The sequence below is a fragment of the Cyprinodon variegatus genome, unplaced genomic scaffold (assembly GCF_000732505.1).
Source record: "Cyprinodon variegatus isolate N-32 unplaced genomic scaffold, C_variegatus-1.0 Scaffold54, whole genome shotgun sequence".
In the NCBI taxonomy this organism is placed as follows: Eukaryota; Metazoa; Chordata; class Actinopteri; order Cyprinodontiformes; family Cyprinodontidae; genus Cyprinodon; species Cyprinodon variegatus.
The window spans coordinates 383,844-400,612 of NW_015150507.1; the positions used below are offsets into that span (position 1 = coordinate 383,844).

General features: G+C 36.6%; 1 protein-coding gene across 1 annotated transcript; it reads left to right on the forward strand.

The window, feature by feature from the left end:
• Positions 1-255: 255 nt before the first annotated feature.
• Positions 256-8,729, forward strand: LOC107082432 (meteorin-like protein). Its single transcript, XM_015371114.1, has 5 exons — positions 256-584; positions 3,476-3,659; positions 3,758-3,983; positions 6,700-6,759; positions 7,955-8,729. The coding sequence occupies exons 1-5, from the start codon at positions 490-492 to the stop codon at positions 8,269-8,271; spliced, it is 882 nt and encodes a 293-aa protein (XP_015226600.1). The 5' UTR covers positions 256-489; the 3' UTR covers positions 8,272-8,729.
• The last annotated feature ends 8,040 nt before the right edge of the window (positions 8,730-16,769 follow it).

The window sequence follows — 16,769 nt, forward strand, 5'->3', positions numbered from 1 at the left end:
AGGCTTTTATATTTGAATGAAGATCTCACATGCTGATGAAAATGAATAAATTAATACACTGAGAGCACCTTCTTTATCTAAGAATGTAGTCCAGCTTTAAAAGGAGCTGTGTCTGCTTCTATCTTTCCGGTCAATCATTGGGAGGGGGCGGGGTCCGGAGCGACCCGCTCGCGTGTCAGTGAAGCGGAGTCGGCTGCTGGCACGCGCCCACAACCTCTAAGAGAAAGTTTTCATCTAGTCTTCTGTTTTATGACCGCGCGTGCGCACAGCAGCTTTTTTAAAAACCCCCAGGTCCTTCCAAAGGGTCTGAGCCTTTCCTACTTCAGACGCTACCGGTTCAACTCTGGAGCCGTTTGTCATGTAGCCTCGCGCGCTTCATGCTGAAGCGTTTTGCGGGATTTCGAAGCGGAGAAAGTTGCGGTTCGTGTGGAGCGGGGCGCGCTGTGGAGTTGGGGGGGATCCGCTGACCGCCCCGGGTGGACATCCACCATGCTCCGGCCATGGGTTACCCTCTGGGCCATGTCTCTGCTGCTGGTTCGCGCTGTGGCTCAATACTCCAGTGACCTATGCAGCTGGAGAGGAAGGTGAGGATGTAGGAGAGCTCGAACTTCACTTATAAACAGTTACTAACATTTAGGAAAGGTGCATGCATTGTTTTTGTCTTAAATTATTCAGACTGTTGTGTATTGACTTGAGTCTGTTGGCAAATGGTTAAATTACATGTCATCTGAAGTTTATCCGTCTACTCATATTTTTCTGACACCGACCTTTTCCCTGCTTCAAATGAGTCACTTTTAAGATTAGTTATCTGCAGGAAGGCCAAACGAAGGCCATAAAAAACATTTCCTATTCTGGTAATAAAAGTTAAGATCTTCTAGCCCCTTTGCGTCACTGCCTGTGGTTAGAGTCGCAATGACTTCAATCATCCCATCTAAAAAGACTCCCTGAAGACGTGGATATAAAATGATTTCTTAATCTGAGGTTTATTAATTATTTGAGAAAGTTTTCAGATGCTTTAGGCTCTTTTTACAGGGATGTGAGTCTGTTCCTATCTTAAGTAAACAAACCCACAGGGCGCCTTTGATCACTCCTTCATAAAGATGTAAGCCAACACTGGGCTGTAAAGCCTCTGACTTCTAACGATATTTATCAGATCATCGTTGCTCATAAAAAAAAGAACTATTTGCATTTATACTATCAGTAGAAATAATTGCTAATTGGAAAATTTGAGTACATATAACTTTAAAATACACTTACAAACGTTTTTAAACAAAGGAGATCCAACTTAAATTTGTAATTTGGAAATGTAAAAATTAAGTTGGATTCAGACAAAAGTACACATTTAGAACTCTTAAAGTTATGTAGAGCCAACGCACACAAAAATGACTAGAGCAATGCTAAAATTAAGTTAACTTTATGTGAAAATTTTATTTTAACAAAATAAGTAGTTTTTACAAAGAATAATCTTGTTGGATCTACTTAATAAAATTAGGCAAAAAAATTCATTATACTTTTTAAGTAAATCAAGCAGATTATTTTTATCAGTGCATATCGGAGACAAATGAAACAAACTGTTTGCCAACACTCGTTAAGAGTTCAACTTCAGTTCATCAATTTTAGAGCCCTGGAAATATTTCCTTATATTTGTTTGAGCTTTGTGTATTTTTAGGACTGTAGAGGTTAATTGTGTAACGAATATATATAGCTATATTTACCAGTGGTGTCAAAAGTACACACATTTGTGACTTAAGTAGAAGTGTAGATACTGCGGTTTAAAAACACTCTGGTAAAAGTTGAAGTATTAACTTGACCTCTTTACTCAAGGAAAAGTGAAAAAGTATGTGCTCCAAAAACTACTTTAAGTATAAAAGTATAAAGTAACCTTTGAAAAAAAAACAGCCAGATGCCACTATATGAATTGAAAGCTCAATTTTTCCACTATTTGGAAAACTTTTTTAGATAGGGCCAAGGATAAGGGAGGTCTTGTTGGTCTCCATCTCCCGATACGCTCTCGCCTTTGTCCGACCTTTCAGACATTTCAACATCTTTTTCTGAATCTGACATTGTAGCATGACATAGACAATTAGCATTTGCATTTTGAAGAACACCTGTTTGCTTCTGATGATTTCCTTTAGCTAACCAATGAGTGTTTGCATTCTATGACTCATCCAAGTACACTAGTTTTCACTAGATATGGATGGAGCCAATGATCTGCATTGGATGGCGCACATGACATGAGATAAATATTTATAAACATTAAACCAAAGCCAAGAGTAACGCATAACGTTTGTTTTAAAAATGTAAGGAATAGAAAGTACAGATACTTGTGTGAAAATGTAATGAGTAGAAGTCAGAGGTAGGAAGAAAAATAAGTAATGGAGTAAAGTGTAGATACCTATAAAGTGTACTTAAGCACAGTAACAAAGTATTTGTACTTCGTTACTTAACACCTCTGATATTTACCATCTGTAAATAGAAGGAATGCAGCAAAACTGCAAACCGAACTGTAAATGTTCTCCTAAAAAAAAATATAATTAGTCATAAAACCAACAAAACTGCCCTCGATAACCACATAGCACCTGCACAAACCTCTTTACCTGATGGAAATTATTTTTGCACTCTTCAATTTTGGATTTTTAAAAGAGATACAAGATTGGTTGGTTAGTCAAAAATACACCCCCCTATAATTTGACAAAAAGCCATGCATTGGGAACAGCAGACATGTGAGATAGGATGCTTTTGATTGAATACCCTTTGGCCAGCATTCAAAATCATTCATTGTGGAAGAAAACGAATGCTCTAAACTCACCAACCACATAGTAAGGCACGGTGGTGGCAGAATCAGACTGTGAGGATTTTCTTAAAGTGGTGGAATAAATGTCCACGACTTGATAGGATGCAGAATGAAGCTAAATACAGGGAGATAAATTAGAACAATGCAACAGTTTTGGTGTTGGTTAAGGGATATTCATGTCTTCAGACTTATAAAAATTTTTAAATTGATGCCCTTTGTTGAATATTGCTGAATATGAGCTTTGGGTAACAAAAGAAAAGACTAGACTAAAGTATCTTAGTATCTATAATATAAAAATGGTTTACATATTCTGCAAACTCTTAGATTGGGACTGAATGCTTATGCATGCCACCATTTTGAGGTTTTTACTTGTACAGAAATTCTAAATGAAGCATACATCTTTATCCTTTAATTCAACAATTATCAAGTACTTTATTGGAGGCTATCCCTTTTAATTCAAATATGATAATGTTAAGTTTATGGCTGTTAAAGGAAGAACATGTAAAAGTGAAGAGGATACAAATACTTTTGCTATGTACAGTATTTAACTTCTTATTTTGTTGGATGCTTCTGTGATCACATGAAGAGGTCAGGGCTTCATGTTTTCCATTGTTAATGCTGGTCACTTTCTTCACTTGATCTATTTACAATAACTCCTTACAAAAGTAATCCTCTCTTTAGTGGTTTGAGCCACGAAGCTCACCGCAGAGATGTGGAGCAGGTCTACCTTCGGTGCTCTCAGGGATCTCTGGAGTGGCTCTACCCCACAGGGGCCATCATCGTCAACCTGCGACCAAACACAGAGCCTTCATCAGGACGAACAACTGAAGTCCATGTGTGCATTAAGCCTCAGACATTCTCCCAGGTGGGTCAACATTTAGAAAAAAATCTTCGCTCCCTTTGTAGGACTTAAAGTTATTCTTTGTGAAGTTGTTGCTCAGTTCTCCTGTTCTTCATGTTCAGGGCTCTCATGTGTACCTGGAGCATGAAGGAGATTTGAGGCTGCTGATTTCAGACAAGGACCAGGCTCAGGGTAGAGTACACTGTTTCAGCATGAAAAAGGGGGCTCTGTTTGTGGAGGCCATCCCGCAGACAGACATCAGCCGGAAGATCACAGCTTTCCAATATGAGCTGGTGCCTGCTCATTCACCAGCGGCCCACATGTACCCATTCCTGCACCTGGGATCAGGTGATAGCAGCTTTATTTCTGATTTGCAGACTGTTTTAATTGCATTGTTTTTTGTATTTTCATGCCACATCTGGAAGCTTACAAGATGCATTAGACTTTTATCCTTTCATGGCTATCTGGCCATCATAAGGTTAAGCAATGAAAACAATGCTTTATTATAAACTAGTTTGTTAAGTCTAAGCTGAAATTAGAGCGATGCTATTTGTTTAATCCTTAATCCTTCAACACTTTCTATAAAAGTCAGTTGTTTGTTCACTTAAATGTAAACAAATAATGGAATGCAATTTATGTTTAGTGTAAATATTTCTATAGAAGCTTTTTTTTTTATTGCCACGAAGTTGCACAATCACCAAACCCCACCTAAACTACTTCAAAGGATAGATGTATTTTTAAAAAATTATCCACAAATAGAAGGAGCAGTAAACAAACATTATTAACATTATTATTATAAGATTTCTTCAGTCACATACATTATTTAGCCAGTTTTTTTGTTCCTATTGCAAGTTTACTTTAGGAAATGTTAACCTTCTTTCAAGATCCAGTATTTGTGTTGTTTGGACATGAATCTTTAGCAGTTTCTTTCTGTGGCTGAAAACGGTGGCTTGTGGCGCTTGGAAAGCGAACACTGACAGACATGAGGTTGGTTGACTAGTGGTGGTCCCAAGAAAACTTTTGTAAGCAAGCCGGTCACTGTTTAATCTTAGATTCTTCATCTCAGGCCTCATGATGTTTCCCTCCCCCACTTCCTCCCACCTAGAGTGAGCCCCACGTCTGAAAACAAACAGACCAATCTGAAAAGTCTTGTCTGTCTCGAGCACAAGGGTCAGCCAATCCTCCCTCAGCTGCCAGTCAAAGCCATCAGCACCCATCCCCCGTGCCCTCCTACTTTCTTAAAGCAGAATTTCTGGGCAGCCCACCCGCACGTGTGAAGTGGAGCGGTTGGGAAGGACGTGGGCTTTTTTTAAAAATGACTCAGAAGAAATCCTCCCCGGTGAAGTTTCCTACCAGGGAGTGCGTCTGGTGTTTTATAGCTGTTTTTATAGCTGCCTGGGTCAAAGGTTAATCCCCGTCCTTTCAATCTGCTTTTGCTCAGTTTTAGTCACCTGCTTTGCTCATTTCACATAAGCTTTATTTCTTTTGATCTCTTTGGATAAACACCCTTGGGCAAAGAAAGAACTGGAAACAGATTTATAGGCCTGTTTTAGTCTCCCTTCGCAGCACTTAGGGGAATCTATGAAGGAGCATATTTTACATTTTAAAAGCCTTTGGTGTATGTAACTGGAAATTTGGCTTTATAAAGAGATGTTGTGGAACATTTTATTTACCCAAGGTGCCACAAGAATACCTGGGTTTTTTGGTTGAAAGCTGGAAAAATACATTTAATAAAGAACAAACTGTGATCTTGTTCTCTAATGATAACATGCAATGTCATGCTGTCAACTCTAATTCTATTTGTCTACCTATAAATAACTATGGATGATTACACTTTGCCAAAAAAAAAGAGAAGGAAGAAAATGTTTGTATTCTACTATATATTAGGTCTGATAGTATAAATAAGGCAGGCCCTTACACTAGCATGTTAAATAAATAAAAAACTAAGATTGTTAGGATACTGGATTATGATATTAATACTTTCAACAGTCCTTGCAACCTTTAACATCTCATGATCCTTTTTTAGGTGTGAGCATCTAAAAAGGTTCTTTCAGAAAGTAGTGGAAATGAATAAAAAATGTATATTCAGACCTTGTCTTCCTTCCTTCCTTCCTTCCTTCCTTCCTTCCTTCCTTCCTTCCTTCCTTCCTTCCTTCCTTCCTTCCTTCCTTCGAGTCTCTTTCTTTGAGGTCTGAATCCCTACTTGTTGCAGCTTCTACTTAAAAACACTTAATAGTTTTGGCCATGTGCAGTTAGCCCCCAAATAAAGGGAAAGGTTGTTTAATATGTTTTAAAAAAAAAAAGGTGAAACATATATAAACAACTAGAATTTTCAAAATAATGTGTAAAAAGCTGTGATCTACTGCTCTGATACTCTATCCAGCTTTGTTGATGATTTACTGTTTGCTGTAAACGGCCTTCACTTAGAAGTTATATTACTGTTAAAGATTGTATTTTTTTTAACCACTTTCTAGTTGTAGCATTGGCAAATCATAAAACTTAGACATACATGCTTGAACTCCATCTTGATTCTGGATTTTCTATTGATATCCACACTGATCATTGATTTGTGTACAATACATCTGAATATCATTGCTTTTTATTATGTTTTGTTTTTTAAGATTTGCCCTAATATTCTTCCCTACAAATCTCCAACCTGGCCTGAAAAGAAAGGATTAATGAATAGTAGGTAATAGATTTCTAAAGCAAAAATGATCCACGGTGCTTTAAGGTACTATTTCTTACCATAATGAAAACGTTTTTTTTTATTTATGTTATTAACGTTTTCTCAATCTACCAGTGGAGCAAAGGTATTTCAATATATTCAATCATATTTTTGAGAAAATGTAAGTCCTTCATATTAATTAAAATGACTTATAATATCTGATTTGAAAGACAAAAAAAAAAAAATCATCTTGTGTAGTTTAGTTGAAACCCAAGTTTAAAACAACTGAATTGAATGAAATAAGCATGGAAGCAATATAAACTATGTGTATATTAACTTGTTTTATTCTGTTTATTCTTATTTGTTTTCTAATATGTTTTTTTTCATCTTGTGTCTTAGTCACCTGTAAACCCTGCTCAGATCAAGAGGTCCTCATGGCTGTGTGCACAAGTGATTTTGGTAAATGCACATACACATTAGCATACAATAAATCTGCTCAGTAAAAGCTTAGACAATGAAGAATGCCCTCTTAGCAGATGCAGACTTCAAGTTATATAACTCTTAGAAACCATGCAAATCACAAAGGAAAAAAAATCATATGATGATTAATTTACCTTCTTGTTTTATTTTAAGAAAACCAGCAATGACTAAGGTTCAGTTTTGGTCTTAACTAAACTTAGCCTCTGCTGCTTGTTTCAGTTGTATTTTAAAGTATTTACATAAAAGCGGTGTGCTTTCTTATCTAACCTTCTACAAAAATGCAACTGACTATATTTTGCATAAGACCCACAATGTAGCATTATGGATGCCATGAGATAATGGAACAGTAGAGAATAAACTATTTTTCCTATTTTTCGCAACATTTTAGTAAGCACATTTTCAGTGATGACTCTGTTTAAGATGGCTAATTAGAACCAGCCTAAGCTTACAGTTTGAGCTTTGGACAAACATTTTAAAGCAAAAAAATATATATCTATACAAAATGTTTAGATTGTTTATTCTACTTCCAAAGGTGCCAAAGGGTTTAAGAAGCCACATTTCCTCATTAAGAAACTCCCAAAGGGTGCCTCCATTCTACAATGAAACAAGCATCACGCTGGTGCCAAAAAAATGGCAACTTTTTTAAAATGAGTTTTGTTAATTTCCTAGGTGCTAAAATAAAAAGGTCCTGTCTAATAAAATAATGTTTGTTGCCGGCACTGTTGCATATATTAAAAAAAAGTAATTTTTTTGTAAAAAAAAAAACAACTTTATAAATCCTAAAGAGAAATTAAATGTTGCAGTAACTTAAACAGATGTTGTAGGTGTTGATAGCTTTAGGCAAGAAGGATGTTCTTTATCGGTCCGTCTTGCACCAGATCTGGAGAAGCCTCTTACTGAAGACACTCTATTGTTGTCTAAAAATCTTCTGAAGAGGATACTCACTGTTGTCCATAATGTTCTTCACTTTATGGAGGATTATTCTTTGTGAAATGGAGGTTCTAGAGACATTTTTAAATCCCTGGTTTCCTTTCAGAAAGTGTAAATCTGACAATAATCTCAGTAGATTTAATGATAATCTGAAAAGTAAAGTTGTGTTTCACAGCTTTTAAGTTACTTCATATTTGGTACATTTTTCATGTCATTTCCTTTGCCATGTTTTCCCCAATCTAAGGTGGAAGGGGTATCTTTCGAGATGTAATGCCAGGCACAAACCAGCACTCCATGGTTATGGTTACTCTGCATCGGCTGTTTCATCAGAAGAGTGGTGTGTTTATGAGGAGCGGAGCCAGAGGACGATCATGGAGTGGACGGATTAATGTTCCTGCCCCGTGCGTTGTGCATCCAGGAGAGCAAGAGTACCTTCTGACCGGCTCGATCCATTTCGGTGAGCCATGGCTCGGCTGTGCGCCACGTTACAAGGACTTCTTAAAGCTGTATGCTGAAGCAGTAAATGCAGGAACAAACCCCTGCAACATAGACACAGACTGAGAGTTATTCCTAAATGGTGGAAGAAAATTCATCAAAAATCTATGAGCATTCATTCTGATGGAGAAAAGGGTAAAGTAACGGGGGCATGGATCAAAGCAGCACTCTATCAAAAGTGTTTGTTCTCCAAAAGACTTATAATGCTGCCTCCATTTGACTAGTCTTGTAAATTACAAGTGAATATCTGTACAGAAGTGAGAGCAAAGGAACTATTTCTGTAAACTTCAATTAGTGCCTTTCTATTTGTTGTGATGATGATTGTAATGATGATGATGATGATGACACTGTTCATTCTGGAAATGAGAGTTTGCTTTGTAAAAAGCTTTCTGTAAATTTTTGTCTTCTGAGAGAAGTCTATGGTATGCAGCTCTGTGAGACTACATTTACTGAATGTGTGTATTATTTACAGAATGGTTTAAATGTTTTTTTTTTTCATATTTACAGAAAAAATAAATATGGAGTATTTTCCAAAGATATTCTGTATATCAGAGTGGGGATTTGTCAGTGGGCTACAATGAACCAAATGGAAGAACATACAGAAAAATAAAATGAAATCAAAGGAATAAGTGTTACAACCAAGAGAGAACAGAGGTTACTCACTCTTAATTGAATGCAAATAAAATAGCAATAACCCTGTTTTTATTATCTCATATAAAAAATCTATATGAATGACCAGTGACCAAAAGTTATCAAGAAAAATGTAGTGGATTTTTTTGTTATGGTTTGACTCTTATGGAGCAGCATTACAAAGCCAATTCATATTGGTATCCTCCTCTCTGTCTGATTGTCTGTTTTTAAATTGATTACTGTGTAAACAGAGAAACAAAGATATTATTTATCTTAATAGTTACCAAAAAGAGGACAAAGAGCTTATTTTTGATAGATATTGAGATATATGATTACTTGATGTGATGGGTCACCTACTGTAATCATAAGTTCTAAATCTTAAAATCTACATCTTCTAAATGTGAAGCACCTAACCTTAACTCTGTTGGCAATCAGAAAGTAGGGATATCTTCTCAAACTGTTCATAATTCCCTGTTGTGGCTCCAAAGAAACGACACCTCCATCTGCAGCAGGGCTTTGCAGAGACCACAGGCCCCGAAAGTAAAAAAGGGAGCATATTACCAGAGTCTCATGCAGCGTATTTGAAAGTCACAACTTTAATAGATGAACTAGGATGTATTACAAATGTTAAGTAGGGATGCATGTAACTGAATAGAGTAAACTTTTGTATAATATTAGATACACTACCATGTGGTGCTAAAACAGCCAATGTTTTTACATGTTTTTCTCTAAACTAGCTAGTAAATGGATTTAGACATCTTTCTTTACAAAGCATCTTTGAACTAAAAAAGATGTATTAGGAGTGACAATCTGAAAAATATCTTAAAATGCAATACAATTATTTTAACTTTGTATTAAAAAAGATAATTCAGTCAATAACACCACATAACAAGCGATTTGGGAGAAGATCTGACTCTAAAGCAGGATTCACCAACACGTTTGCTGCAGGCATCAAGAGGCCCTTCGACGACCACATGCGGTGTCCTCAGCATCTTCTGAAAACAGCACAACTCCCCAGTGGTCTAAGTTTTACCTTTTATTTTATTCTGTTGCTCTTCTTTTTTAATTACACTTCCATTTATAGAGATTTCATAATGACAATACCTAAAAGAAAATTAGAAATGAACAGAAACATTAAAAATAGGTTTATTATGAATTAAGTCTAGGTGAACACTGACCCCTCCAGTTAATAGGTCAGTACTGTTAGCTCTTCCTTTGATTCAGTGCTGATGAAGTAGCTCTAAGCCTTGAAAAGGCTAATGACTCCTGCTCTTAGGGCTGTGTCCTCAGGAGTTTTATTTGTTTTTTTCTCAATCGTACACTCTATGGACCAGGAGCACTTTAAATGGTTAATCCATATATTACATACAACACTTAGACATACAATATTTGTTAAGATCAGCATGAGGAGCTGATGTTTCATTTCACAAATAATTTTGAAATCTATTTTCATTTTTAAATAATAAAAAAAGAACTCCAGTCCACCGCTTGTTATTCTCATCCTTTGTGGTGGTTTAATTACCTGGTTGTGTGTGATTGATGCCACAACCTTCAGAGGCAGTTATATAGGAGGTCAGAGCATTTAAATGTGTTTCTGTTTTACAGAATCAGGTAGTTCGCTTTTTTATAATAATGAGACTAAAAAAAAAAAATCAATGATAAGAAGTCTGAAGTCCATGCTGTCAATAAAGTTTCTGTTCTCATTATAAATGTCTTGAAAAAAAAGTTTCAAAGTACAATATGATATTTCAGAAATCAATATCTTAATTATAAGCATAAACACCTATGCTACTGCTTTAGAGGGGAAAAAACTTTCACAGATAAATCTGATTTAATCAGCATAATGATTTATCATTATGCAGATTGTTTCTTTTGTTTTAACCTCAAAAAGGGCCACTTTTTTATTCCATTTCTCCTTTTGTCAGCTATGTGTTAGAAGTTTAGAAGATGTAAAATCAAGTGATTTGTCTTAGAATATAGCATTGAAACAAAAACATTAATTTATTTTGAATAGGTGTGAAAGGTAGTGAAACAGATAGGATATATTTAGACAGTGAAAAGTCAAAATATATGCATCAACTCAAGAGGCCCATAGATGTATATAACCTCTACTTTCTTCACCGAGGTGCACAAATGTATTTGTGTTGAGTCGTAGAAAAAGACACCAACACAGGTCTTAAGTGCTGCTGAGGATCTAAACTAAGCACCCTGCAGAAACCCAACCCCCTAAAAGCAACATCCAAAACAACCCACCCTGGAAACAGCCCAGCTCAGTCTGCCATGCTCACTAATTTGGGACACACTTATCCCTCAGTAGGACGGTCTTAATGTCAACCTTCCTGTGTGAGAGAGTGTAAGATATGAAAAGAGTTTGTGCTACAGTATGTGAGAGGCACAGCTGAGCGGTTCAGCTGGACATAATGGGTATGGCTGAGCTCAGGGAAAACACACATGCACATATTTCCACCCACACACACTGAGTAACAGCACTGACATTTTGTAATGCACTGGTCAGGGTGTGGTGGGCTGTTTAACTTGGGAAAATAATATTTTAGGTTGTGAGTGGGTTCTGAAAAGAGGTGAAAGAAGATATGATATAAGGAGATCATTGTATAATTATAGGGTTCCCATACTCCCCTTAACAGGCTTTAAAAACAAACACATTCTAACAAGGGATTCAAAAATCAGTTCATGCTTAACTGTCATGTGAAACAAAATTGGCACAACAAAGTGTCTACAAGTTTTATTTACTCCTTCTGTCTTTGAGATGTGTATTCCTATACAGTCCTGGGAAATCGTCTTTAATCATACATCAGTTCCACTTTCTTAGAATACTTAGAAAGTGGATCCAGGATATAGTGAATTACCGCTGCAAACGATTATCCAGCTACAGCCTCTGGGGCAGCTAGCACTGGGCAAAGTGGGGTAAGATCTGGTGTATTCAGGGAAGCTGATGCCATGTAAACCAAAGTGACTCTCTTGGTAAAGTTAAGGTCAGGTGAATGTGACCGAAAAAAGGAACCATCAAGCTGATGTTTGATTACGTTGCGAAGCCAGCTGTGCAGAAGTTTAATGCATTGCCTGGTAGTACAGCAGGCAATTTTAAGATATATTCAATAAACTGGATATTTATTACTGTCTTAAACATAATTTTGCCCTTTCAAAACTGAATTACATATCTGTAACCACAGTTTTGACTTGTCACAATATCAAAGATTTACTGTATGATAGTAGATCCTGATATTTAATCTTACTGATTCATTTTTACAATTTCTAGCCATACACAAGAATCTTCTAAGATAGGGAGCTGAAATGTCAAGCAACCAAAACCAGGTGAACCACGAGAAATATTCGCTACATTTTGGTTCAGTGCAAGCGTACCGTTACTATGCGACTTAAGACCACAGAACCACGACCAAAGATTCTCCCATGGTATTCCCACGGCCCTTGTCTTTCATCTGCAATGAAAAAAATGACCCACAGTTTCAGGATGAATTCTGTTTTAATTCAACTTCTGTAGTGGCTTATGTTGATGTGTTGGGGCTTTTACCATCCTGTTATGGGTTATGGATTTTGTTAACCTTTTTGGGCTACATTAGATTCTGAAAGTCATCTTGCAACCCCCCCACTTAGAGTCTTACAATCCCTAAATGGTTCCAACACCTACTTTGAAAGCCTCCTGTATGGATAAATTAGTTGCACGCAATTCTTAGATGTGATTTTGGCCCATTCTTCCACACAAACAGCCTTCAAATCTTGACGGTTTTGTGGGCCTCTTCTATGAATTTTGATCTTTAGTTCTTTCCATAATTTTCTATTGGAAGTCAGGTAATTGGATGGGCCATTCTAGCAGGTTTATTTTCTTTCTCTCAAACCAATCGAGAGTTTCTTTGGCTGTGTGTTTGAGGTCATTGTCTTGATGAAATGTCCACCCTCGTTTAATGTTCATGTTGTATCTGCTAATTCCAGGTCTTTCTGAAGCTCTCCACAAGAGGTCTTTGTCTCTTGGACAACTCTTCTGATAATTATTTTCACACCTCTGTCAGAAATCTTGTGAGGAGCGCCTGGTTGTGGTCGGTTTGTGGTGACATTATATTCTTTCCACTTCCGGATTATGGCCCCAACAGTGCTCAGTGGAATATTCAGAAGTTTAAAAATCTTTCTGTAACCAATGCCATCATTACTTTCAACAATAAGGTTGCAAAGGTCTTAAGAAAGGTCTTTACTTTTACTCATCAAGAGATTTGTCTTGTGTGATGCCAGAGACACCTTTTATAGGCCATCATTTGGGACTGAACCAGCTGATATTAATTTTTACTGAAAAAGAGCAAAATTGCTTTCTAATTACTGAGAGATTTTGGCAGATGTCTTGGCTTTCCATGCCTTTTAGCATCTCCCTTTCTTTGTGAGTTCAATACTTTTTCCCTGTGCCATTCTAAATTATTACACATAACTTAAATTTTGGATATCTATGGTTTGATTTCTTTAAAGGTATAGATTGCATGGATTGTTACTGACATCTAGTGAAAATGTGATGTCAATAGCACCTCTAGAAATATTTTCCATGAGAAAAATGGTGGCATGTTCAAAATTTATTTTACTCTGTGTAAGAGCAATTATAAAGTCCAAAACATTAGCTGAGGGCCATGTCATTCAGAAACATGAAAGCAACATAGCATGTTTACATGAGCAGGAACAGACGGATGCACTGTTTGCCATGTACAACAAAAAAATGACAAACAAAAGTTTTAACAACTGGTAAGTAATGTAATGAGGAAGGCTAATTATTTGTACTTGTTTTGGGGAAAGGACATAGACTCCTGCCAGTCACTGAGTCGACTGTTAACACCTCTCCTTATCAATGTATTTTGGTGCCTGACCTAACAGCTGAAGCCTAGCCTTTCAAGGCCAAGTCTTACAAAAGAAAACTATCACAACCCAGCAGCAAATCTGAGCAAAATTAATGTAAGCCATCAACATATTGTAAAGCTATTTATCTTTCTTAGACTCAACTAAAGTAATGTTGTAAGCCATCCTCTTATGGATACTTAATCTCCTGTGATTTTTTTACTGCACCGCCATACCTGATCAACTAAATTTATTTGCTCAATAACAAAATACCATTCTAAATGCTGAATGTTGCACAAGCAGCAGTTCATGTAATCGGATGCAGTGTTCTACATTTCTGTTTCATTATATTGTGCTATTATCACATTTCTATTGTTTCTACCAGCATGCTTATTTCATTTTATTTTCTTGGCGTCCAATGTGTACAGCAAAGTGAAATTTTTATTGTACAAGGAAAGGTCTTTCTTTTCCATGCAAATGACAATAAAAGCCTTTGTATCCATGTAAGATACAGATCATATTGTACAGTTCAAAGTTACCCCAACTTACATCAAGATGGTGAAAAAGATAATCTATTTATAAAATTCCTTTAAAGGAAAGGCAAGCAAGTTAATTTGTATAGCTCAATTCAGTGCCCGATAAAAGCAGGTAGTAAAACAAACAAGAACTTTTGTACAACTACATGAAACTTCTAATAGTTTACAGTTTAACTTGAACAGTCAAAGGCAGCTCTAAACATATGGGTTTTTAACTTTGATTTAAAAGAATTCAGGGTTTCAGCACTTTTACAGTCTTCTGTAAGTCTGCTCCAGATACATGGAGCATGGGAACTAAATGCTGTTTTTCCATGTTTGGTTGTAGTTTAGTTTGGTTCTAGTACTTCCAAGAGATTGAAAGTTACCCAGGATCCGTTTTCTACACTTTAGTGAAGCATTAAACAGAGTAAAAAGTCCTCCCCCTTTTTTAAAACCAGTAAAATCGACATCTATTAACGTAATTAGGTCATTGATCAACACTGATTTTTCCAACAGAGATACTATGTTAATAACAGCCAGGTTTTTCTCCCTATAGCTGGTTGAGCTCAACATTGTATTCAAGTTGAATGGTTTACTGCTTTTGATTCTTTTAGCTCGGTTCTTTCTGCCACATAGAAAAACTGAGATTTTACATCCTTCTTCCTTTTGAGCCCGCAGCTTTTCCTCAAAAGAATCAGTTCTGATAAAGTTTCCACTGGTACCCTCTCTAACGCATTTTCATGTTTTTTTTTATTTTTAATTTTTTTATTAGGAAGCAATGCACATGTATGTCCATGTGCACATCCTTTTCACATTGGGTAACAGTAATTAACAATATGTACATATTGGCATAGTAAAAATATTGTGTAACTCGAAGAGTTGAGAACAAGGCATTCAATCGACCTCCTAACACATTTTCATGTTGAGGGGACAGATACATCTGTAGTGTTGGGTTGAATACAGGAGGTGGTGCTGTGGAGGGCTTGTGCGGGTCAAGTTGTGGTGGAAATACTTCTATTTGGCCATCTTGTTGCTTTGTTGTAGTCTGAGGTGTGGTGACTGTGCTGCAGAGCAATGACTGGTGTGACCTATATTACCTCATTGACCATTTTGACTGTCTTTATCCTTTATTAATTCAGTTTGTGGACTCATTCAAGTCCCAGGGAGACTCTTTATATGTTTTTTTTTCATTCATATAATGTACTTTCTTAAGAAGCCAAATGTTTTTGCACCTGATCTATTCAGGTGCTATCCATCCCCCTTGAAAGGTGTCTCTTTTCCCAGAAGAAATTACATTTATTAATTAAGCCAATTGATCTCCTAGAACAGACTTGTGTACATTTATTCAGGTAGGAAACTCTCCTGGAGACTTAATCTCCTACCAAAGTTGGTGTGACAGGGCCACTAATGAACACTTAAATATTGGTGTATTACACAGTGTTAAGCAGACTAACCATGTTTCCCTTTAAAAAGATGCATCTAATAAAAAACCTAACGTTAGGTAGAATTAAATATTTTCATTATTTATTTCTGGTTGTTTGATTATATTACAGTCTATAAAAACACAAAATGCATGTTATCTAAATATTTTAGTACTGTCTCACACCAAAAATGTTTCTCAATACAGAAAGGTGTGTTCATGTTATAGCCGATTTATTCATTGGAAAGAATGTTGACTTGAGCATTCTCACATAAAAGTCCTTAATTTCCAGGTGGGCGAGCGCAGAGCGGATTATGTCTTCTGTGTATTATTTTGCTCTGTATGTGAAGTGAAAGGGATCTAGGGTGGTTGGAAGGTTGGATTTGACATGAACTCTGTCTAACTGTTCCAAGCACTTCATGATAATCATAATAAACTCCTATTTTTTCCCCTTCATATAAGGGGAATTGTAATCCTAGTAAAAATGCCAAGCATACAGCCAGAAGTGTTAATTATATATTTTTTTAGCTTTGGAGGCAAGGGTGTCCGAGTTAGGGTGTCAAGCATTCAGAATGTTGGACCTAGCATTCAAGCAGACAGCAAAAGATATATCAAACAACAAGCATTTATCAAAAAATAAGTGCTTGCACTCAACAGCAGGTTTGAAGGTTAACTGGATCCTCTATAAAAAAATGGAAACTCAGGTTGGTGACTTTGAAAACTCAAACTGGCCATGACAATGAGTATATAAGTCACTAACCTGGTTCTGAGTCCACTGCTTGCGACGCTAGCCACCTCCAAAGTTAGAAAGAGAATTCAGATAACATTTAAAAACATAATTTATCAGGCTCCTCTCCTGTGGAACCAACTACCAATTTTAGTCCGTGAGGCAGACACCCTGTCTACTTTTAAGGCTAGGCTTAAAGGGATAGTTCGGGATTTTTGACATGAATCTGTATGGCATCCTCATCACCAGTGTCATGCAATCACACTGACTTACCCCTGGCAGCATCCTGTGAGCAGAGTTCTCGTCCAGCTTTGGTCAAGCCGAAAGTATCAGAAACAGAATCAGAAATGCTTTAATAATCCCAGAGGGAAATTACTTTTGTTACACGCTCTAGTTACAGTTTTACATGATATATACTCACATC

What these genes read in the sequence shown, in the direction of transcription:
- LOC107082432 (XM_015371114.1), top strand. Translation starts at nt 490, where the DNA reads ATGCTCCGGCCATGGGTTACCCTCTGGGCCATGTCTCTGCTGCTGGTT. An exon ending in AGCCTCAGACATTCTCCCAG is followed by an intron (nt 3,660 to 3,757) that starts GTGGGTCAACAT and finishes CTTCATGTTCAG; the next exon opens with GGCTCTCATGTGTACCTGGA. An exon ending in ATTCCTGCACCTGGGATCAG is followed by an intron (nt 3,984 to 6,699) that starts GTGATAGCAGCT and finishes CTTGTGTCTTAG; the next exon opens with TCACCTGTAAACCCTGCTCA.